The 24,317-nt window shown below is 39.7% G+C and overlaps 4 protein-coding genes across 4 annotated transcripts; 3 read left to right on the top strand and 1 right to left on the bottom strand.

The window, feature by feature from the left end:
• The first annotated feature begins 1,299 nt into the window (after window positions 1–1,299).
• On the top strand, window positions 1,300–3,194 carry LOC103484812 (cytochrome P450 81Q32-like). The gene is made up of 2 exons (XM_008442109.3): window positions 1,300–2,290; window positions 2,409–3,194. The coding sequence occupies exons 1-2, from the start codon at window positions 1,400–1,402 to the stop codon at window positions 3,018–3,020; spliced, it is 1,503 nt and encodes a 500-aa protein (XP_008440331.1). The 5' UTR covers window positions 1,300–1,399; the 3' UTR covers window positions 3,021–3,194.
• Window positions 3,195–3,343: 149 nt separating this feature from the next.
• LOC103484811 (probable receptor-like protein kinase At2g23200) lies at window positions 3,344–6,104 on the top strand. The gene has a single exon (XM_051088771.1). The coding sequence runs from the start codon at window positions 3,526–3,528 to the stop codon at window positions 6,052–6,054; it is 2,529 nt and encodes an 842-aa protein (XP_050944728.1). The 5' UTR covers window positions 3,344–3,525; the 3' UTR covers window positions 6,055–6,104.
• A 5,064-nt stretch (window positions 6,105–11,168) lies between these two features.
• Window positions 11,169–15,022, top strand: LOC103484810 (cytochrome P450 81Q32). The gene is made up of 2 exons (XM_008442106.2): window positions 11,169–12,091; window positions 14,215–15,022. Exons 1-2 carry the CDS (start codon window positions 11,216–11,218, stop codon window positions 14,833–14,835), a joined length of 1,497 nt encoding a protein of 498 aa, XP_008440328.1. The 5' UTR covers window positions 11,169–11,215; the 3' UTR covers window positions 14,836–15,022.
• Window positions 15,023–20,274: 5,252 nt separating this feature from the next.
• Window positions 20,275–23,952, bottom strand: LOC127150526 (uncharacterized). Its single transcript, XM_051088397.1, has 4 exons — window positions 23,854–23,952; window positions 23,716–23,776; window positions 21,236–22,560; window positions 20,275–20,295 (listed from the first exon to the last, which is right to left on the bottom strand). Exons 3-4 carry the CDS (start codon window positions 22,553–22,555, stop codon window positions 20,275–20,277), a joined length of 1,341 nt encoding a protein of 446 aa, XP_050944354.1. The 5' UTR covers window positions 22,556–22,560; window positions 23,716–23,776; window positions 23,854–23,952.
• Between the last annotated feature and the right edge of the window lie 365 nt (window positions 23,953–24,317).

Raw genomic sequence — 24,317 nt, 5'->3', positions numbered from 1 at the left:
TTTTTGTTTCTTGAAAAAAAAAAAGAAACAGAAACAAAAAAGTGTTCGATAACTGTTTCTTGTTTATTGATTTTCTTCTAGATTTATTTTTTATTTTTCACATCTACTTCAATTAAACATTAAACAAAAATATAGGTCTATCCATCAAACATAACAAATAAAATTATCAAAAGTTTATTCATTTAATACGAAGAAGTATCAATGAACGAATAAAAATAATAACATAAACATAAAATTATATTTATCCTTCAAATGTTACCAAATTTGATTGGCAATATCATCTCTTACTCAGGCAATTTCTCTTTTTAATCAATCAATTTCTACAATCTCATTGTTATTTCGTGACATCTAGAATTTAATATTAATTTTAAAGTAAGTTATTATGTCTTCAATATTCAGAATTGAAAGAAACAAAACAAAATTTAACCTTTAACTCTTAACCTATGATGCTTTAGAGAAAAACTCACAACGAAAATCCAGATTTGCACAAAGAGAAAGATGAAAACTATGGATCCGACGAAGAGGAACAATCAGGCAAAAACTATGGATCCGACGAAGAGAAAGAGTTCGGGTTGTCGAGAAAGACGGTGAGAGGTGAAGAGGAAGACAATGTGCAAAGAAAAACGATGAGTAAAAGAGGAAGAGGATGATTATTTGGAGAAGACGATGGAGATAAAAGGAAAAGGAAACCAATAAAAATAATTGAAAAAAGAAAAATGAACCAATAAAAATAATTGAGAAAAAGGAAAATAAAAGAAATAAAAATAATTGAGAAAAATGAAAATAAAAGAAATAAAAATAATTGAGAAATTAGAAAAAAGCAAATAAAAATAATTGAGAAAAATGAAAGGAAAAAAAATAATTGAGAAAAAGGAAAAGGAAACAAATAGAAATAAATTGAGAAAAAGGAAACCAATAAAAGCAATTGAGAAACGGAACAGAAGAAACTATTTTTTTTTGTTCCCAATAATTCTTTCTAAAATGAGAAACGTTTCTACTTTTTTTGAGAACGAGAAACAAGGAACGTTATCAAACACTTCTGTTTCTTAAAAAATGGAAACAGAAACAAGAAACAGGAAACAAGAACGTTACCAAACGGGCCCTTACTAGTCAACATTTTGACCTCATACACATGAATTCAAATGAATGGTAGGATCTCACAAGAAAAGGTTCAAAGTTGTGGAAGTATAAAAGTTGTTCAGTATATGCAAGAAATAGAACAAGGAAAGTGCCTTGTTATCAAATCATTCACGTAATTATTAATTAGTACTCTCTACATTTTAGAAATTTAAAAATTTTCTAATTGGAGGATACTCAATTATAATGTCTCACCTTCTCCATTATATGTATTATATATATATATCAACACAAATTGAAATCATAACCACAAAAAAACACCATGGATTTAGACACTTACGTCCTCTATTCTTCTCTCTCTCTTTTCTTTCTTCTTCTTGCTTTCAAATTCATCTCTCGATCTCTTCGACTTCGCAATAACTTACCGCCAAGTCCACCCTCTTTTCCGGTCATCGGTCATCTTCATCTCTTGAAAAAGCCACCTCACCGAACTTTCCTGAACCTCTCTGCCAAATATGGCCCTGTTATGTCTCTCCGCCTTGGATCCAAGCTTGCAGTCGTTTTATCCTCCTCGGCGGCGGTGGAGGAGTGCTTCACTAAAAACGACGTTGTTCTCGCCAACCGTCCTCGTTTGCTCATTGGAAAATACATCGGCTATAACTATACTACCATGGTTGCCGCTCCATACGGCGACCATTGGCGGAACCTTCGTCGAATTGGCGCCATTGAGATCTTCTCTATATCTCGAATCAACAAATTCACGGATATCCGAAGGGATGAAGTGATGCGAATTGTGCGAAAACTGTCACATAATTCGATCCATCAATTCTCGAAAGTAGAAATTCAATCGGCGATGTCGGAGCTGACTTTCAACATCACGATGAGAATGGCGGCTGGTAAAAGGTATTACGGGGAGGACGTGACGAATGAGGAAGAGGCGAGGAGGTTTAGAGCGTTGATTAAAGAGATTGTGGCGGTAGGAGGAGTATCAAACCCAGGGGATTTCTTACCTGTATTGAATTGGATGTCGAAGGGTATCGAGAGGAAATTAATACAGTTGGGGAAGAAAGTGGATGCGTTCTTGCAAGGGCTAATCGATGACCATCGTAATACGAAGGAAGAAGGAAGGAATACGATGATCGATCACTTGCTTTCTCTCCAACAATCGGAACCCGATCACTACAACGATCAAATAATCAAAGGATTTATATTGGTAATTAATAAATTTCTCCCGCTTCTCTATTTTGTTTCTTTGGAAGAATGGTAAATCTACACAATTTTTTTTGTTAAAAAGTTATAATAAACTTATTAAAAATATAATAAATCTTTAGGTATTACTCACCGCGGGATCCGACACATCAGCAGTGACAATGGAATGGGCCTTGTGTCATCTCCTAAACAATCCTCAAGTGTTAAAAATGGCAAGAGACGAGTTAGACACTCAAATTGGACAAGAAAGACTCGTGGAGGAATCAGACATTCCTAAACTACCTTATCTTCAAAGAATCATCTATGAGACTCTTCGGTTGAATCCTGCAGCACCCATGTTAGTTCCCCATTATGCATCCAATGACTGCAAAATATGTGGATACGATGTGCCACGCAACACGATGGTACTAATCAATGCTTGGGCCATACATAGGGATTCAAACGAATGGGAGGATCACATGAGTTTCAAACCAGAGCGCTACGAAAAGTCAAAAGCCATGGAAGTACACAAGTTTTTGCCTTTTGGAGTAGGAAGGCGAGCTTGTCCTGGTTCTGCCATGGCACATAGAGTGATGGGTCTTACTTTGGCAACTTTGATTCAGTGTTTTGAGTGGAAGAAAATTGGAGAAGAAGACATTGACATGAGGGAGTTGTCCGGTGCCCTAATGACCAAGATGGTGCCATTGGAGGCCATGTGCAAAACTCGACCCATCATTAACAACATTCTTTACTAGTAAATATCTATTACTGATAATTTATATGTACGTGTGTACTTTTTTATGATACGTTATTCTATCACGTGGATGACACGTTATACTTTAATTTTATTTATCATGGTTTTTAATTTAAATAAGTGAGTGTATGCCTAATAAAGAAAAAGCATTATCTATAAAAAGAAATTATGTGAAGAGCATTTTCGAATTGCAACTATTGCACTATTTTAGAGAAACGGTTTTGAATTGTTTTCCCTCAACAGTAAGCAACTTCCGAGTCTGACCCATCGTTCATTTGGACTTAATTTCTTCACGTCATTATCACTGTATTTGTGATCCTTCATTGTCTTCTCCTTCATCTGTTTTCTTCAATGGAACTAATTTGTTGTCGATGGCCGTTTACTGTTCGAATAGTTCCCCTTCTATTTTCTTTTCCCTCTGATTATTCATTCATTTCTCATCTCCCTTCCATTCCAGTTTTTCCCTCAACAGAAGAAACCCCACTTGCTTTGTACCCACCATTTCCATGGAAATCGTTTCGTGCTCTGATCTCCATACCCTTTTCTCTCACATTTTCCTCTGTCTTCTCTTCTCTCTTCATGTTCAGCCATATACTTCCCCAAATAAGTATTTTGTCAACTGTGGATCACAGACCACTGTTTTTAATGCTGGCCGGACCTTCATCGGCGACTTGAATACCACCAATACTATCAGTTTCAGATTCACCCCACAGAATTCCGACCAAGTCGTCGATCATTCCACCGAGTCTCCATCTCTGTACGATTCCATAAGGATTTTCAAGGACCCATCGTTTTACGAGTTCGAAGTCGACCAAGATGCTGTTCATATTGTACGTCTTCATTTCTCCCCTTTCAATTTCTCTACTGATTTATCCACATCCCTTTTCAACGTTTCTGCTTCTGGGTTTCTCCTTCTACGAAACTTTAACTCCACTAATATCCGTAACAATTCTTCCTCCATTGAGGAATTCTTCTTGAGCTTAAACATAGGGGAAAATTTTCGGATCTATTTTTCACCAAATTCTTCTTCGATTGCTTATGTAAATGCCATTGAAGTGTTCCCCGTCCCACCGAACTTCATTCCAGATAAAGCTAAAGTGATTACCCTCGCCGGAGCAAAAGGTGAGTCCAAAATTTTCCCATCTCTAGTTTTACATACAATTTACCGAATCAATGTGGGAGGTCCTGAAATTCCCCTCAACAATGACGGACTGTGGAGGAAATGGGAACAAGAACAGGACAACGCTTATCTATTGAATCCGAGCTCTGCAAAGAACAGCATTCCTCATCTCATAAAGCTCAAATACTTGAATGAAGATGACCATTATTTTGCGCCTGAACTCGTATACCAAACGGCCAAAGAACTGAACTTAAATTCGAGCTCCTCTCTTAACTTGATCAATATGACATGGCATTTTCCTTCAAGAAAACGTACTCTCCATTTTCTCCGACTTCATTTCTATGATCTAATTGGTAAAACATTTCATGGTTATCTTTACTTCAATTTGTCTATTGGCAATAGGTTTAGTCAAAAAACTGGCTCTTCTGATATGGTTAATCATCCATTTCATTTAGATTTCTTGGTGAATTGTGGTGAAAATGGGTTCATTAGTGTCAGTGTTAGTCCTCTGGGTCGACTAGAGACAGGACAGTCCACTGCTTATTTGAATGGGGTTGAGATTATGGAAGCCATGGATGAACATAGCAGAGATCCTGTCGTCAAGGAAACGAAAAACAAACATGTGGGTGTTTTTGTAGGTTTGGCCATTGGGATTTTTGGTTTGATCTGTATTTTAGGCTTTGGGATCTTTTTTGGTCTGAAATGGAGTAAACCAAAATCAGAGAAAGCTTCACAAACGCACACAAAATGGTCCCCATTGCCTGTATTTGGAGGTGGAAGTACTCACAGCAAGTTTACTAAGAGAACCTCAAGCAACTCCCCCATCCCCAACTTGAATCTTGGGTTGAAGTTTTCTCTTGCCGAAATCAAAACTGCCACCAACAATTTCAACAAGAAATTCCTTGTTGGTGAGGGTGGTTTTGGGAAAGTCTATAAGGGAGTTATGAGAAATGGCATGAGAGTAGCTGTCAAGAGAAGCCAGCCAGGGGCTGGACAAGGTATCTCCGAGTTCGAGAGAGAAATCACAATACTGTCGCGAATTCGACATCGGCATCTTGTTTCTTTTATTGGGTACTGCAATGAAGGACTTGAGATGATTTTGGTTTATGAATTCTTGGAAAAGGGAACTCTAAGGGAGCATCTTTACAACTCAAACTTTCCTCCCTTGTCTTGGAAGAAAAGGCTAGAAATTTGCATTGGTGCAGCTAAAGGCTTGCATTACCTACATAAAGGCTTATCCAGTGGAATCATTCACCGTGATGTGAAATCAACTAACATTTTGCTTGATGAGAACCTTGTTGCTAAAGTATCTGATTTTGGCCTTTCAACAGCAAGTTCCTTGGATGAAACTCATGTAAGCACAGATATTAAAGGGACAATTGGGTATCTCGATCCCGAGTATTTCCGAACACGACAATTGACACAGAAATCTGACGTTTACTCATTTGGGGTAGTTCTTCTCGAGGTTTTGTGTGCGAGACTAGCTTTGAATCCAACACTTCCAAATGAGCAAATAAATCTAGCAGAATGGGGATTGAAGTGCAAGAAAATGGAGTTGCTTGAAGAGATCATCGACCCAAAATTAAAGGGTCAGATCGATCCTAATTCCTTGAGAAAGTTCAGTGACACAATAGAAAAATGCTTACAAGACGATGGTGAAAATAGACCAACAATGGGGGATGTGGTGTGGGATTTGGAGTATGCGTTGCAACTTCAACAAAATGTTCATCATAGAATGCCGCATGAAGATAGTGAAACCAATGCCAACGGGAGCTCTTCAACGTACATTCAAAAAATTCCTTCAATTGGTTCTTCCATTTTAAGAGAAGATAAGCAAGATATGAGTCAAGATCTAGACATTCATTTAACTGCTAGTCAAGTTTTTTCTCAAATGAATGCAGGGGAGGGCAGATGAAAATTAAAATAATTAAGTTATGGAACAGTGTGATTTTCCGAAAGCTAAAATGTGTTTATTTGGCAGTACATAAATCAACTGGCAACAATATATATATATATATATATATATATATATATATATATACACACACACACACACACACACACACATACATAAGGTCTCTTTTAGTTTTGTTTGTTTCCTCCCAACTTTTTTAATTATGATTTTCATTTTTGTGAAAGAAATAGTCAAAATTTTAAAAACAAATACAAATTTTCAAACGAGTTTTGTCTCGCTTTTTTAATACGAGTTTTTTCCCATTTTGTTTGCTAATGTCAAATTCGGGTCACACTATCAAAATGAACCTCTGCATGTCTCTCCCTCCCTTTCCTCTCTAACAATCGTTCTTCTTCTTCTCTCATTCTTGTTCTCCAACGTTGTTTTTGCTCTTCGATAAATGATTTTACTCTGCAACACAAACTAAATAGAGGGAGATAAAAGGAAGGAACTGGTCGGAGCAGCTAATTGTGCGGTCTTACCGAAGCTGGTGCGTGGTTTTATCTAAGGTCGAGCCGCCGAAACTGTGGACAGCGGCAGAATCAGAAATGAAGAAGAAGAAGAAGAAGAAGAAAGAAATCGAAGGCAGGAGAATGTGAAAAATATAGATAAAGGATAATTGGAACAAAAATCATTTTTGCCTTTATTTTGAGTTTTTTAATCAATTTTCTCAACCAAAACATACAAAATTACTTGTAAGTTTTATTTAAAAAAACAAAAACAAAAAATGAAGATGTTGAATAATTATTTGTATTTTTAGTTTTAAAAGATAGAGTTTATAAACACAGTTAATCCCTCTGAATATCTTGTTTTGTTATCCATTTTTTCATACATATTTGAAACCAAATAGAAAATTTAAAACTAACAAAAATCTTAAAAATTTGTATTTGTTTTTTAAATTTGACTAAGAATTGACGAATTATAGAATGCCGTAGAACGTGGGTTTAAGAGATGAATGAGAAAAAGCTTTCATGTGATAGAAGTAAGATTTGAACAACTGATAGTTGAAGATTTGAACACTCAAAAACAAATAGAAAAAAAAAAGAAATGGATGTATTGTAAAAGAAGACCTACCGTTAAAAAGGAGCAAAAAAGGTCAAAGACAAATATTGAAAGAATCAGAAAATTATTTGGAAACCATACCTAAGGGAATGAATAATAATAATACGGTGAAACTGAACCACCGACTTAACCAAAATTCAATTTCTTTATACTTTTCAACCAAATCCACGTAATTAAATAAAAAATAATTAACATATATAACAACATTTTATAAAATTACAAATAAAGTAAAACTGTCCACGAGTTTATTATTTTCTTAAAATATTGTTATGAATATTCATTAAAAAAATACAGAGAATAATTCATCCAATAAAATATATAAGTGTGATTTGAACCATCTCCACAATTTAACGATGGTTCATGAAGTTTACAGACATATTTATACGGTAGGTTCATATAATTTGATAGATTTCTGTAACCGTTTATCACTCAATAATAAAAATATATCGAAAGTAACGTTTTGATAGTCTAAAATAATTTTGCGGTAAATAATAGGAAAGGACCTCATCTACGTTGAAGAGTTTGATAAGCATTGAGAGTATGAAATTGGAGCTTGGGCAAAAGGTTAAGGTGGGACAGCTTGGTTTGGATGGCTTTGGATCCATTCAACGCTTTTAGAGAAGATGGAAATTCTTGACTTCTATGGACCATGAATATTGAAGGTCCAATTTCGATGTAAACTTCGTTATCTAAATTGATATATAATCTAAAAAGAAAAGAATGGAAAATAGAATGCAAAGGTGATGGGTAGCACTTAGAGCAGCAGCGGCCGCCGATGGAGTTTCTTGTCGATATACGGCCTTGAAAACAAGAGTACCCCGAAGTGACGTATTTGCTTGCGTCATCTAAATCCCAAGTTTCCGTTACGTATTCCATGACGCTCATGACAAAACTCCCACTTCAAGTTTTTGTTTCTTTTGTCGTCACCTCATTAAGTGTTTGTGATAATTAAACCAATGTGAGTACATCAATTTCACTACAACTTTTCCTTTGTCTTCTTTTCTTTATATAAAAACAAACTAAACACTCATCCACATAAATGTACTTAAAAAAAGAACAATTAAAATAAGATGGATCAAAATGGTAGCTTATTCTGATTTATGGTTGATAAAATGTGTATTGTTTTATTATATTTATAAGTATTCTAAATTATATAAAACAATTCTTAGGGTTTCTATATGAATATTCGTAATTATCATTAGCATGTGACTTAACTAAATCGAGATTCTTAAATAAAAAATGGGGACCCACATGTACATGTACTCTCAAGTCTCAAGGATTTGTATAACTTAACACATGATAGATATGTTTACCTAAAGTATGGAATTGTAAGAAATTATATGTTTTATTTTATTATGATTCCAATCTTGTTGTAATAGACCCATATTTAAATTTCTTATGTGAATTTTCAAAACAAACATTTAGTAAGTTGCAATTACTTAGTACGTTTCAATGAATTGTTTGAGTAACGTTGAAAATATATTCAAATCTCTAAATTTTTAGTTGATGATATATTTATTTTTTTATTATTTAAGCTAAGCTAAAGTTGCCACGTCATGTCTTGAAGAACATTAATTAAATTTTTAATTTTACGTCAAATATGTTATTCATTAAAAAAATATAGTAAAGACAAGGAATTGGGAACCATGAAATTATAAGACACAACATTGATGACTCGTTAGGAAATACATTTTTCTAATAGCGAAACCTATTCAATCAAAATCCTAAAAAAATCACTCCGATAAGCTTTGTAATTATACCCCCTTTTTTTTCTTCTTGCAAGATATATTGTATTAAATTTATATAATGGAAAAAAATCATATTTTTAATGTCGGAATTTTAATACAATTACCATGCAAGTTGAATTAGACTCGTCTTTTTTACTAATAATCACATTTTTAATAGATTATATGTTAGTCATGATGGTTCTAACTTTCAACCACAAAAGCAATTATAGTTTTTTTTTTTTCTTTTAAGAATGTTTAAATTGTAAATCTCATATATAATTGCTAATATATGGCAATTGCCTGTAAACTATACTTTTTTTATCGTTTGGGTATATGTACATGTCACATTATTGACCTTTGATAGGCAGATTAATAGATATAAAGGAAACAAGAGATCGAGGCCAAAAATGGATTGTCCAACATGGAAAAATATGGGAATGTGGGAGGTGGGGCAATGTGTGTCTTTCAAGATAATTTTAGATATGAAAATGGGACTATAAATTTTTGTTTTTCATTTTGGTCTCTATACTTAAATTGAATAGTAAATATATATATATACGATTTCTGTATTTTGAATAGGTTATCTTTAATAGATAGATTCAAATTGAACCAATTGAACCAATGACATTTATTAGAAGTGCAATTGATATAATTCGAACGATATAAACTACCCAATTTAGTGAATTGTTTTTTTCTTGAATTAAATTTAGTTAGTTTCTTCTCCCTATTTTATTAGATTTTTGATCAAGTAAAACATTTTTCAATCAAACTCGTACATAAAATGGACTTCGTAATATATGTTACTTTTGAAGTATAATGTGTAAATGGGTTACATGATTTTTACTATTTTGTTGGATCGAAGAACTTAGTCATATTTAATCTAATTTGTAAACAAATAATTCTAATTAATAACATCAAAAGCACGTGAAAAGGTCATGAAATTAAATTATGGAACAAATTGTATCAATATCTCAACTATTTGGTCCTTTTAAATTAATTTCTTAACTTTCTAATTTCAAGGGAAAAATAATGTCACTTAATGTTCTAATGAGAGCATTAATTATATATTTGAATTGTGGAGCGTAGAGATCTAGATTTCCAATAGATAAAAATGTTTATCCGTTTCCTTTAATTACGACTATGAGATAGGGTCAAATACAAGAAAAGGATAAGAAAAAAAAATATAAGATATTCATTCCTAATACCTTTAAAAGATATATCAAACTTTGAACGAATATTCGTATGTCAAGAAGATTCATAAATGAATAAATAAATTATAACTAAACGAAGATTGTAGACTAAACTCATCAATTCTAAGCTATTTATTATTATTATCTCTGCAAAGTCATTAAATTATAGTAAAACAAAAGTGAAACTCACAATTTGAACCTATTTCAAAGCACACAAAACAAAAACACAATCAAAATAATCAAACAAATCAAACCAAACTGATTAGATATACCCACAACAAGTTCTCAAGGAGTAAAACCTACCCAAGTAAATCGCCCTTTAATAAAAATATCAAGTGCAATGAGAAGTAAAAAAAAAAAAAAAAATCTCACACCTCATAATTCATGCCTCAAACACAAAGACAATATAGTATCATAAACATAAAGAATAGGTTCTTCTCAAATATTAGATAATAGCACCTCAAGCGACTTTTCAAAATCTCACATCTCAAATAATTGTCCACGCTAAAATAACAAAACCAGTTAAATTCTATATCCTAATGATCAAAACATGCCTGCATAGGACAATGATTAGTGCTAAAAGAGCAACTAAATAAAGAAATGATTTACACTTTTATTCCATCAGTGCATTAAAAATATTAGGAAAATTTGGCCAAACAATTCATTCAACCCATAATATTAGTTTTTCTAGAACTAAGTCGGTAGTAACAAATTTGAAAATGTTTGGAAAGGAAATGATGAAAAATATAAGATGAAATTATTTAATATAAAATAATTTAAGGTGAGTTTAGGCCGAAGAATAAGTTGTTATAATTTAGGTTTGAAATATATATTATTTTAGCTTGAGTTATATTTAGACTATTTTAATTTTATTTAAAAAGAATGAATATTAAAGTAATAAGAAAATTATATGAATGTTAAATAATAAAATGGATTAGGTAAATACTCTTAACAAATTGAAAATTTAAACAATATTTATTAAGTCAAGAAATAGTGATTATAGACGTAGTTAAACATTACAGCACACTGCCAATGTCATCGTGGTGGCTTCAATCACTATAAATACCTCACCCTAGCAACGTCTTCATCTTCACTTCCAAGTTCCAACTCCAAATTGAAATATACTTTTCTAACAAAAACGCCATGGAAATCTACTCTCTGCTTTACCTATTTCTCTCTCTTATCTCTCTCCTCTTCGCTTTCAACCTCCGCAGCAGCCGCAGAAACTTACCGCCCAGTCCCCCGTCTCTCCCCATCATCGGCCACCTCCATTACCTCAAAATCCCCCTCCATCGAACTTTACAGAAACTCTCTGCAAAATACGGACCAGTAATCTCTCTCTGGTTTGGATCTCGCCTCGTTGTGGTCGTCTCGTCGTTGCCGGCAGTGGAGGAGTGCTTCACTAAGAACGACATCGTTTTAGCCAATCGTCCTCGGTTGCTAGTCGGCAAACACGTCGGCTACAACCACACTACGATGGTAGCGTCACCTTACGGAGACCACTGGCGGAACCTCCGCCGAATCGGAGCTATCGAGATCTTTTCAGCGTCTCGCCTCAATAAATTTGCAGGAACCCGGAAGGATGAAGTGGAACGGTTACTGAAGAAGCTATCTAGGAATTCGATGAATGGATTCTCGAAAGTAGAGATGCAATCGGCGATTGCGGAACTGACGTTTAACATATCGATGAGAATGGCGGCCGGAAAGAGGTATTTCGGTGAGGAAGTGACGGATGTGGAGGAAGCAAGACAGTCGAGAGAGCTGATTAAACAGATCGTCTCGCTGGGAGGAGTATCGAATCCGGGAGATTTCATTCCGTTGATGAATTGGATCCCGAATGGATTTAGGAGGAAGGTTTCGAGACTTGCGAAGAGGATGGACGGGTTTTTGCAGGGATTGATTGATGAACATCGGAGCAATAAGTGTGAAGAAAGGAACACAATGATCGATCATTTGCTATCTCTGCAGGAATCGGAGCCTGAGTACTATGGAGATCAAATAATCAAAGGAATTATTCTGGTAATTAAACTCCAAAATTTCACACTCACTTTCCATCTTCCTTTAATTAACATTTTCAATCTCCTCACGAATTTTGCGCTTTTTCCTTCTCTTTCGGATAATCCCCGAAATATAAATATAATAATATAACATGTCAGAATCGCAATCAAGATTCAAAGTGGTGGCCTTGCGGCTCGAGGGGGACCCTGACGTCTCTCTTCTAGCGATAGCATTCCCCATCAAACTATTTTTAAAAGCTTTTTGGGGGGAAAAAGATAGATAGATTATCGTTCAGATTTGGTTTAAAAAATTTAAAAATTGATATAACATCGTTAGATTTGGTACACGACCCTGGGTTCCAAATCTAAAAAAAAAATTAAAAATTGGTATATCTTTTAGATTTAGCCCGATTTTTTTTTATAAACAATTTTTTTCAATATTTTTTATTCAAGATCTTTTAGTTTTTTTGGTTAATTTAAATGTCTAACCAATTTTTTATACAAATTTCAAGATTTTTTATACACCATATCTTTAAAAAAAGAAAAAAAAAGAAAAAAGAAAGACCATACACTAAAAAAAGAAGAACACGAATAAAAATAAATTTGGTCACCCAAATCTAAAAAAAACAAAGATGGAAGAAATGCATGAATAGAGAGGAGGAAGACAAAAATTTGCAGAGAAAAAGAAAATGATAAAAAAAATCTAAAATATTTAAAAAATAGCTAAATTTATAAATTTTTGTTATATTTAGAAAAGTTTTCCTATATATATTTTCAACTTTTTTCTGTTATTTTGCATATTTTTTAAACTATTCCTATTAAGTATACATGTAAAATGAGTAAGTAGCCAGCTGCCACTAACCACCATTTTGTTTCATTTTTGGGTCCAATCAAGTAGGTCATGAAATGTGGGGTTATTTGGAAAATAATTAGGTACAAGGTTTGTTTTGAAAATAATTAGGCGTTATTGAAGCCTGTCTCTTCATTTCATTCTTAGCAGATTTCTCTCTTTCCTTTTTTTTTTTTTTTCTCGTTTTCTTTTATCTGCCGTTTAGTCTCTCTCTCCCTTCTTTTCTTTCTCTTTATTTCTTTCCTCTTCTCTCTCTTCAATGTTCTTTTTTATTTTTTTATCTTTTAAACTAAATTTCTATCTTTTTAGAAAAACTAGATTAAAAATTAATGGTTCTTTTATTAAAAAAATCGTTTTTGAGTTATTTTTTCTTTTATTAAAAAAAATATTTTTCATTATTTTTAACTTTTAATCGTAGATCGTGATTGAAGCAATTTTAACCCGAAATTTTATTAGGAGCAAACCCTTAATGATGTTATAGTTGTACTCAATTAAATTAAATTAAAATTTTCTTAAATTCGCTTAGACTTTACTAATGTATAATTTGAAAGAGATATAGTGTAGTTTATGAATAATTAAATTATTTAAATAACTCATTATAACTTATTTATAAAAATATTTTATTATAACTCATCATTCCTTCATAAATATATACTTTTTTTTTTGAAAGAAAGAAAAAGGTCAAGTCTTTCAACTTTACTCAGCTGAAAATTACAATAATAGGCATGCACCTTTGTTTAAAATTATTTGACGCTGACGAAGCATTGGGCCATAATTGTAGAGAGAGAATTACCATTAATTTATATTTAGTGATCAAGAATTTGGGTGCACGACCCAACGAATTCTCTACTCACATGCCAAAAACTCCTCTCTTCTTTTTCTTAATTATGTTTTATAAGGTTTCTTTTCTTTTTGCTTGAACTGAGCAATTCCCATCTTAGGTTTGGTATCCCAAGTTCTCAATATGCATCTAATTAAATTCGAGGAACGATAGAGTGTAGCCCCTCATCTCTATAGATCCACCTCAGTTACAAAGTGAAAAAGAAAAAGATATTTAAAAACAAAAAAACAAGAAAAGTTTATCGTATAGTAACTAGCAACTTGTGATTTGATACTTAATGAGTTTTCATACAAGATGCAATAAAATTGTTTGTTTTTCTATGTATTTAGTATCTAGATTTTATTTACTAATTTTTTCATATTTAGTCTTAATTAACTTGTTAAGATTTGTTTTTGTTTTGTAATATATCTTTTGTACATATTATGTCAAACTTAAAACAAATATAAATGTGCAGGTGTTGCTACTAGCAGGAACAGACACATCAGCTGTTACAATTGAATGGGCTTTAGCTCACTTGCTCAACAATCTAGAGGTACTAAAAAAAGCTAGAGAAGAGCTAGACACTCAGATCGGAGAAAAACGACTGGTGGAAGAATCAGACATTCTCAAGTTACCATATCTTCAAGGAATCATCTCCGAGACTCTTCGATTGAACCCAGCTGCTCCAATGCTAGTGCCACATCTAACCTCCAATGATTGTACAATCAGTGGGTATAAAATACCACGCGACACGATTGTATTGGTTAATGCATGGGCTATCCACAGAGAACCCAATCAATGGGAAGAGCCCACACTATTCAAACCAGAAAGACACCAAAAGTCAGAATCCAGTAGCCATCATCAGATCCCAAAGTTGATTCCATTTGGAATCGGACGACGAGCTTGCCCCGGCTCGGGCATGGCTCAACGAGTGGTGGGGTTGACTCTGGCGGCTTTGATTCAATGCTACGAGTGGGAGAGGATTGGCGAAGAGAAAGTGGACATGGCGGAAGGAAGAGGCGTCACTATGCCCAAGCTGCTGCCATTGGAAGCTATGTGCAAACCTCGCCCTATCATCCACCACATTTTTAACTGAAAAATTATTGGAATTATTTAAAGGCATTGTTTATATTTAATAATTCACAAAATTGTTAAAAAGAAAAAAGAAAAAAAAAGTTATATCATATCTTAAAAGAAGATTTGTTAATTAATGTATCGTTGTTTTGTTGTACCGTAGCCTTACGTAATTGAGATTTAATTTGAATAATGATGCATATTACCTATTTGGAGTGTGTTTTATTACTGTTTTGAATTAACAAGATCCATGGGCAATATAATTATTATTATTATTATTACCGTAGCTAGTTTAAGATCCCATATGGGCTAAATTTTGGGCTTAGATGTTCGAGATTAATTTTGGTAATACAATTACATAAAACAAAGGGCCTCAAAAAATATGGTCAACTCATGTTGGTTACACTAATTTTGCCGTTTCTACCCCTTACATCCTCTCTCCCCCCCCCCCCCCCCCCCCCCCAAAAAAAAAAAAAATTCCCCATTATTCATCAAAACTGCATTTGTTTTGTATTCCCCATTTTTTAGGTTTATTTCAAATTTTATCCCATCTTTCCATTTATTCGGTTGGAAGATTCAGTTTTTTGACTTATTGTTTTTGTTTTTCCATATATCATAATTTCATTTCAACTTTACTTACGATACGTTTAAGAATTCCTAAATACCTAATATTGAATCTATATTTATATAATATAATATATTATGATCTCTGACTTCTCTTTGCTTCCAAATTTGAAACCAACATATCATTTATAGTCTTTTTTTTAGTTATTCAAAATTAACGTTTTTTTTCCCCTAAGAATCGAGAATAAACCAGAAACAAACAAGACCCTCATGTAACGACCCAACTCCTTATACTGAATCGAAGTCATTACTCAATATAGAACCAGTGGTTTAAGTCATAAAATTTATTAAAAAGCATACGGTTTAAGAAATTCCATTTGTGAAAAAGTTAAACAAGATAGCCATGCAAAAAGTGTAAATGCGTTCTGATGTCCTACTCGGGCCCTATCTACATAAAAGATGGCAAGTAATGAAAAGGTTTCAAACTCAATTACGAAAATCTAAAATAAGGATAAGCGGAAGCAGTAGTCCCTATGGCCCTCCACGGTCACTTCGGGTCGCTCGCCAGCTTGCCCTTGCCCTTGCCTCGTCCTCTACCTGAAAACATAAAATGAAGAGAGTGAGTAAAAAAAAATACTCAGTAAGGGACCCACTACTGGTCCCACTAGGTGCCTGTTAGCTTCCTGTCAGAGTCCTGAAACTGGTACCCAATCTCTGGCACGTTCCCGAACACGTGCAACATGCGCTCCCGTAGGAACGTAGCTCTGGTCTTCGGTGCCCCGGGGGACACCTAGGACAGTCGGGATGCGAGGACCCCGTCGAGTCACTCGAGTCATATCTATCTCATGCTAGACTGGTGTCCCGTCGGACCACACAGTCCTCAATAGGTGGTGATCCCGTAGGACACCCATGCAGGTACGACTCTAACAGACTAAGCTAACAGGTACCCTACTTGCAGTATACATACACATGGCATCAGTATGAAACATATCACATAAATCATCTCTACACTCTCCATCTCGACATTCGCCGCATGGCCACAACAGCTCTCGCCAAACATGACGGGCTAAAGTCTAATCACATCATCAGTTATATCATGCTAACATTTATTTCAGGCATTGTACTGTTTAATTCATAACATGAGAGAAATTGGAGCATACATAGTCTCACACTTCTAAACATGAAGCCAGTAGTGGAATCTCTTACCTGGAGATTCACCCGACGAGTCCTAACCGCAAGACACGTGTGCTTTCCAAGCAACGGGATCCTAAATATTTAATAACGCCAAAGTCCGTAATTAGGTCACCAACGATTAACGGTTAAGACTACGTTGAAATAACTTACCCCAGAAAAGGTTGCAGTGGATGAGTCCCTACTGAAGAGAGTCTCTCGCCGCACCGGTCACTCGGTCCAAGACGCCCTTAGGAAAAATAACTTAACTTAGTCCTAAAATAATTTAATTTACGTCCGGACCAGGGAGTCTTACTGGGAAAATGCCACAATAATTAATTAAGTTACCAAAATGTAGGTGGATGGAGCCAAATTGGTCTTGGCGGCTCGGCTGGAAGAGGACAGGGACCGGCTCGGCTTGGCGCAGGCGCGGCTCGGCTTTGACACAGGGGTTCACGCGTGCGGCTCGGCTTGCAACAGGGGGAGACGCGGCTCGGCTACGCAGAAGCGCGCGGCGCGGCTTCACACGCGAAATCGGCTTCGGGTTAGGGCGCGCGGATGCGGAGCGGCTCCGGGTTCGGGTTCGACGGCTGGCGGCGCGCGAGGCTTAGCTGCTGGATTCCCGTCGGCGCGGCGGCTGGCTGACGAACGATCCGGCTGCGCTGCGTCGGATCTCAGCGGTGCGGCGTGGCTGAGCTATCCTCCTCCGATCGAAGCGGCGCGGCGAGTTCCGGCTTCGGCTTTCAGAAGCGGCGCGGTACTACGGCTGGCTGAGGGAGACGGCTTCGGCTTTTCCGCTTCCCGGCAGACGAGCGGCACGGCTGCGGCTTCGACTCCCGACTGAGACGTCGCGGCTCGGGGCTTCGATTCGGCGAGGGCGTCGGCTTACGGCTGCGTGGCTTCGGTTTGCTCGGCGTGCGGCGGCTTGGCGTGAACCGACCCTCGACGGCTGGGAGACTGGCGCGGCGGCCTGAGGCGGACGACAGGCGGCGGCGGCGGCGTGGTTGGGAGTTAGGGTTTCCTCTCCTTCTCTTTTCTTCTCTCTTTTTTTTTTTGAATTAAATTAGCACGGGTTCCAAGGCTCTTTAAATAAGAGAGAAACTAATTTCCTTTCTATTATTTTATTATTTATTTCCAAAAGTATCTCTCTTCTCTCTCTCTTCAATGAAACACCCTTGACCCTTTCCAAGCTTATAAATTAGTTGCTACTAATTAATTGATTAAATCCTCCTTTAATAAATAAAAAAAAAAAAATAGAATAAATTCCAACCTTAGTTTAATAAGGGTTTCCCCCTATTAATTCCAGCAAGACAAAAGAAATAAAAAAAAAAATAAAATAAAAGAAAAACGAAAAGAAAAGCTGGGCGTTACAATCTTCCCTCCTAAAAAAACTTTCGTCCTCGAAAGTTCTAATCCTCGAACAGCTCGGGGTACTGGGCCCTCATGTCCTCTTCTTTCTCCCATGTGGCCTCTTCCACTCCATGGTTCTGCCAAAGGATCTTGACCAGTGGAATTTCTCGACTGCGAAGCTTCTTAACCTCCCTTGCCAAGACCTCGACAGGCTGCTCCTCGTAGCTCAAGTTCTCGCTAAACTGTAGTGGCTCGAAGTCCACCACGTGTGTTGGGTCTGCGACATATTTCCTCAGCATGGAGATATGAAATACGTCGTGCACTGCAGCAAGGGATGGGGGTAGCGCCAAGCGATAAGCCACGGGGCCAATCCGCTCCAGTATCTCGAACGGCCCTACGAAGCGTGGACTAAGCTTCCCCTTCTTCGCGAACCTCAGAACACCCTTCATGGGTGCAACCTTCAGAAAGACCATATCTCCTACTTCGAACTCGAGATCCTTACGTCGTACATCAGCATAACTCTTCTGTCTGCTCTGTGCTGTCAGCATACGAGCTCGGATCTTCTGTATGGCTGCGTTGGTAGTCTGCACTAACTCGGGGCCTAGCATCCTCTGCTCTCCAACCTCGCCCCAGCAGACCGGGGATCTACAGCACTTGCCATACAGAGCCTCGAACGGTGCCATACCGATGGTAGCCTGGTAGCTGTTGTTATAGGCAAACTCCATCAGATGCAGACGGGAGTCCCAACTTCCTGAAAACTCTAGCACGCAGGCCCGCAGCATATCTTCCAACATCTGGTTCAATCTCTCTGTCTGACCATCGGTCTGGGGGTGGAATGCCGTGCTGAAGTCCAGCCTCGTACCTAAGGCAAGTTGAAGTCCCTTCCAGAACTTCGATGTGAAACGAGCGTCTCTGTCTGAAATGATGGATACGGGTACTCCATGTAGTCTCACAATCTCTGTCATGTATAACTGCCCCCACTTACTGGCAGTGTAAGTGGATTTTCCTGGCACGAAATGGGCCGACTTCGTGAGTCTGTCGACCACAACCCAGATCACCGTGTAGCCCTTTAGGGTCTTGGGCAGTCCCGTAATAAAATCCATCGACACACTCTCCCACTTCCACCCTGGCACACTCAGGGGTTGCAGCAACCCTGCTGGATGCTGCCTAGGTGCCTTCACCTGCTGGCACACCAAGCATCTACTGACAAAGTCTGCCACATCCCTCTTCATGCCCCTCCACCAATAGACACTCCTTAAGTCCTGATACATCTTCGTACTTCCAGGGTGCATGGTAAACGGGGAACTGTGAGCCTCGGTCAAAAGCTCCGTCTTAACTGCGCTGTCTTCCGGTACACACAAGCGTCCCTCAAACATAAGGCCATCGTCAGCGGATATGGAGAAGTCTTCACCTTGCCCTGTCTCCACCATACGACGCTTCTCGGCCAAGTAAGGATCATTCCATTGAGCAGCGATGATCTTTTGCCTCAAGGTTGGCTGAACTGACAACTGAGCCAACTGTGCGGTAACCTCACCCACTGAGACTGCAATCTCGGCTCTCTCAAAATCCCTGAGTAAGGGGGCCTGCTTGGTGATTAGCGCTGCTGAATGTGCAACCTTCCTACTCAGCGCGTCAGCCACTACATTTGCTTTACCTGGGTGGTAAAGGATCTCGCAGTCGTAGTCTTTCACCAGCTCGAGCCACCTCCTCTGCCTCATATTCAACTCCTTCTGAGTGAAGAAATACTTCAGGCTCTTATGGTCGGTGTAAATCTGAATCTTCTCACCGTACAGGTAGTGCCTCCATATCTTCAGTGCAAAGATTACAGCTGCCAACTCCAAGTCGTGGGTAGGGTAGTTCTGCTCATGAACCTTCAACTGGCGGGAGGCATAAGCAACTACCTTACCTTGCTGCATCAGGACACAGCCCAGTCCCTTCTTGGAGGCATCACTATAGATCACAAAGTTTCCCGAACCATCGGGCACTGTCAGGACTGGTGCAGTCACTAGCTTCTGTTTAAGCTCCTGAAAGCTGCGCTCGCATGCTGGGCTCCATACAAAAGGGGTTCCCTTCCTGGTCAACTGGGTCAACGGGCTGGCTATACGAGAGAAGTCTTCCACGAACCTCCTATAGTAACCTGCCAAGCCCAGAAAACTTCGAATTTCACTAACCGTGGACGGTCGAGGCCAATTGGTCACCGCTTCAATCTTTGCGGGATCCACTGAAACTCCTTCACTGGAAACCACGTGGCCAAGAAACGTCACCTTCTTTAACCAGAATTCACACTTGGAGAACTTGGCATACAACTGGTTGGCTCGAAGAGTCTCCAACACCTGGTGCAAGTGCTCCTCGTGCTCAGCCTCGGTTTTCGAGTAAATCAGGATGTCGTCAATGAAGACTATGACGAACGAGTCTAGAAATTCCTTAAACACCCTGTTCATCAAATCCATGAACACTGCAGGAGCGTTAGTCAAGCCGAAAGACATCACCACGAACTCATAATGTCCGTACCTCGATCGAAAGGCCGTCTTGGGAATGTCACCATCCCTAATTCTCAACTGGTGATAGCCCGATCGCAGGTCGATCTTGGAAAAGACAGTGGCTCCCTGCAACTGATCGAACAAGTCATCAATCCTGGGCAAGGGATAGCGGTTTTTGACTGTCACCTTGTTCAGCTCTCGATAGTCAATACAAAGGCGCATCGACCCATCCTTCTTCTTCACGAACAATACTGGGGCTCCCCAAGGTGACACACTGGGCCGGATGAAGCCTTTGTCCAGCAACTCCTGTAACTGGACCTTCAACTCTTTTAGCTCGGCTGGAGCCATTCTGTAAGGGGCCCTCGAGATAGGGGCAGTGCCCGGCTCTAACTCGATGGCGAAGTCTACTTCTCTGGGCGGCGGAAGTCCTGGGAGTTCGTCTGGGAAAACGTCGGGGTACTCCCTCACCACTGGTTCGGAAGATAGGGAAACTTCTGGCTCTCTAATATCCACTACGCTTGCCAAGATGCCCCAAGTACCCTGGCTGAGTAGTTTACTAGCCTTCATGGCTGAGATGACCTTGGGTATACATACCATGCCTGCCCCCCTGAATTTGAAACTAGCCCCGGAGGGAGGGTTGAAGATAACTTCCTTGCCAAAACAGTCTATATTTGCATGGTTGGCTGACAGCCAATCCATGCCTAGTATCACATCAAAATCCTGCATGTCTAACACTAGCAAGGTCACGTCTAACATACGATTCGCTATCTCTACCCGACATGCCTTTATTTGTTCTTTGGACAACAGGACCTCCCCAGATGGAGTAGAAACCGACAAAACACTACCCAAGGGTTCTACCTCCAAACCCACATGTTGAACGAAAACTGAGGATATAAACGAGTGGGATGACCCAGAGTCAAATAGCACAAAAGCATAATGCCCCAAAATTGGGAGCGTACCTGTCACCACTGTGCCAGCTCGCTCGGCCTCCTGCCGGGTAGTGGCGAAAACTCTCCCCTGCTGGGCCGCAGAAGGCTGGGGCGGTGTCGTCTCAAAGGGTTTCCGAGGACACACATCAGCAGTATGCCCCGGCTGTCTACATCTGAAACAGACTCCACTTCCAGCCAAACAACGACCTCCGTGGACTCTCCCACAGGTAGTACAAGCGGGTAGCTCTCTCAGCGTCCTCCCGGCTGCTGCCAGCTCCCGTCGGTGTCTCTGGAAAACACCTCCTGATCTCAGTGTTCGCTGCGGTGCTACGTCAGGCTGCGTCTCAACCTTTCTCTTTTGTCCCAAGGCTGACCCTCTGCCGGCAGCCTTAGACGAATCGGCTCTCTCAGGCAGGCTCAAATCCAGTGCTATACGTAGTGCATCAGCATGCGTGGCTGGGCGGAGAGCTCTGACAATGCCCTGAATGTCTAGCCTGAGTCCTCTAACGAATTTCTCCGTCCTGGCAGCCTCATCCCTTACCATATCGGGAGCAAAGCGGGACAGCATATCGAACTCGGCGTCGTACTGCTCCACCGTCATGTCGCCTTGCTCCAAGTTTAGGAACTCTTGCAGCTTGGCGTGCTTCACATTGGCAGAGAAGAACTTAGCATAGAAGTTCTCCTTGAACTGCTCCCAAGTTATCTTACTGACATCGCCCCCCAGCATTCTCTCAGCGGTCTCCCACCAGGCGGTGCCTCGGTCCTCCAAGAAGAAGACTGCACACTGCACCTTCTGGTCTTCTGGGCACTTCATGTACCGGAAAATAGTCTCTATGGACGTCAACCACATTTGGGCCTTTGTGGGGTTGTCCATAGATCCGTCAAAGGTCTTAGGATTATACTTCCTAAAGTCCCGTAAGTGTTTCGCCTCGGCCGACAGTTGAACTGGTACTGGTGGAGCTTCCTCAGGGGCTGGAGGAACAACGGCTTGGGCCTGAGCAGGGGCGGCCTGGTTCTGCTGGGCGGCCTGGTTCTGCTGGGCGGCCTGGTTCTGCTGGGCGGCTAGGAAAGGCGCCAAAGCAGCTTGCAGCATGTCCTGATAGCGCCGCTCCATCGCGGCGAGATCCGCCTGGGTGACCGGTGCATTTGGGTCGACTGCCGGTGCAGCAGGTGGCGCCTCCGGCTGGCCACGACCGGCACCTCTGCCTCCCCTACCACCTCCTCGGCGTGCACCTCTACGTGGCGGCATTCTCCCTAAAATTCACCAACAAACTTTTCACCACAAGAACTTAACGCCCTATCTCTAGATCTAGACTATTCAGGCAAAATCGTAATCTTAACATTAGCAAGGCTTTAGGCATACCTGGCGAGTGCTGAAGGACCGTATAGCCATAGGGTGAAGTAAAACCAAAACAAAATGACTTACATCGTAGGTCAGTCTACAGAACCTAAAACACTTGGCTCTGATACCAACTGTAACGACCCAACTCCTTATACTGAATCGAAGTCATTACTCAATATAGAACCAGTGGTTTAAGTCATAAAATTTATTAAAAAGCATACGGTTTAAGAAATTCCATTTGTGAAAAAGTTAAACAAGATAGCCATGCAAAAAGTGTAAATGCGTTCTGATGTCCTACTCGGGCCCTATCTACATAAAAGATGGCAAGTAATGAAAAGGTTTCAAACTCAATTACGAAAATCTAAAATAAGGATAAGCGGAAGCAGTAGTCCCTATGGCCCTCCACGGTCACTTCGGGTCGCTCGCCAGCTTGCCCTTGCCCTTGCCTCGTCCTCTACCTGAAAACATAAAATGAAGAGAGTGAGTAAAAAAAAATACTCAGTAAGGGACCCACTACTGGTCCCACTAGGTGCCTGTTAGCTTCCTGTCAGAGTCCTGAAACTGGTACCCAATCTCTGGCACGTTCCCGAACACGTGCAACATGCGCTCCCGTAGGAACGTAGCTCTGGTCTTCGGTGCCCCGGGGGACACCTAGGACAGTCGGGATGCGAGGACCCCGTCGAGTCACTCGAGTCATATCTATCTCATGCTAGACTGGTGTCCCGTCGGACCACACAGTCCTCAATAGGTGGTGATCCCGTAGGACACCCATGCAGGTACGACTCTAACAGACTAAGCTAACAGGTACCCTACTTGCAGTATACATACACATGGCATCAGTATGAAACATATCACATAAATCATCTCTACACTCTCCATCTCGACATTCGCCGCATGGCCACAACAGCTCTCGCCAAACATGACGGGCTAAAGTCTAATCACATCATCAGTTATATCATGCTAACATTTATTTCAGGCATTGTACTGTTTAATTCATAACATGAGAGAAATTGGAGCATACATAGTCTCACACTTCTAAACATGAAGCCAGTAGTGGAATCTCTTACCTGGAGATTCACCCGACGAGTCCTAACCGCAAGACACGTGTGCTTTCCAAGCAACGGGATCCTAAATATTTAATAACGCCAAAGTCCGTAATTAGGTCACCAACGATTAACGGTTAAGACTACGTTGAAATAACTTACCCCAGAAAAGGTTGCAGTGGATGAGTCCCTACTGAAGAGAGTCTCTCGCCGCACCGGTCACTCGGTCCAAGACGCCCTTAGGAAAAATAACTTAACTTAGTCCTAAAATAATTTAATTTACGTCCGGACCAGGGAGTCTTACTGGGAAAATGCCACAATAATTAATTAAGTTACCAAAATGTAGGTGGATGGAGCCAAATTGGTCTTGGCGGCTCGGCTGGAAGAGGACAGGGACCGGCTCGGCTTGGCGCAGGCGCGGCTCGGCTTTGACACAGGGGTTCACGCGTGCGGCTCGGCTTGCAACAGGGGGAGACGCGGCTCGGCTACGCAGAAGCGCGCGGCGCGGCTTCACACGCGAAATCGGCTTCGGGTTAGGGCGCGCGGATGCGGAGCGGCTCCGGGTTCGGGTTCGACGGCTGGCGGCGCGCGAGGCTTAGCTGCTGGATTCCCGTCGGCGCGGCGGC

This window comes from Cucumis melo, chromosome 8 (assembly GCF_025177605.1).
Source record: "Cucumis melo cultivar AY chromosome 8, USDA_Cmelo_AY_1.0, whole genome shotgun sequence".
NCBI lineage: Eukaryota > Viridiplantae > Streptophyta > Magnoliopsida > Cucurbitales > Cucurbitaceae > Cucumis > Cucumis melo.
The sequence above is the reverse complement of the archived record's forward strand: the minus strand, read 5'-3'. Positions and strand labels throughout refer to the sequence as shown.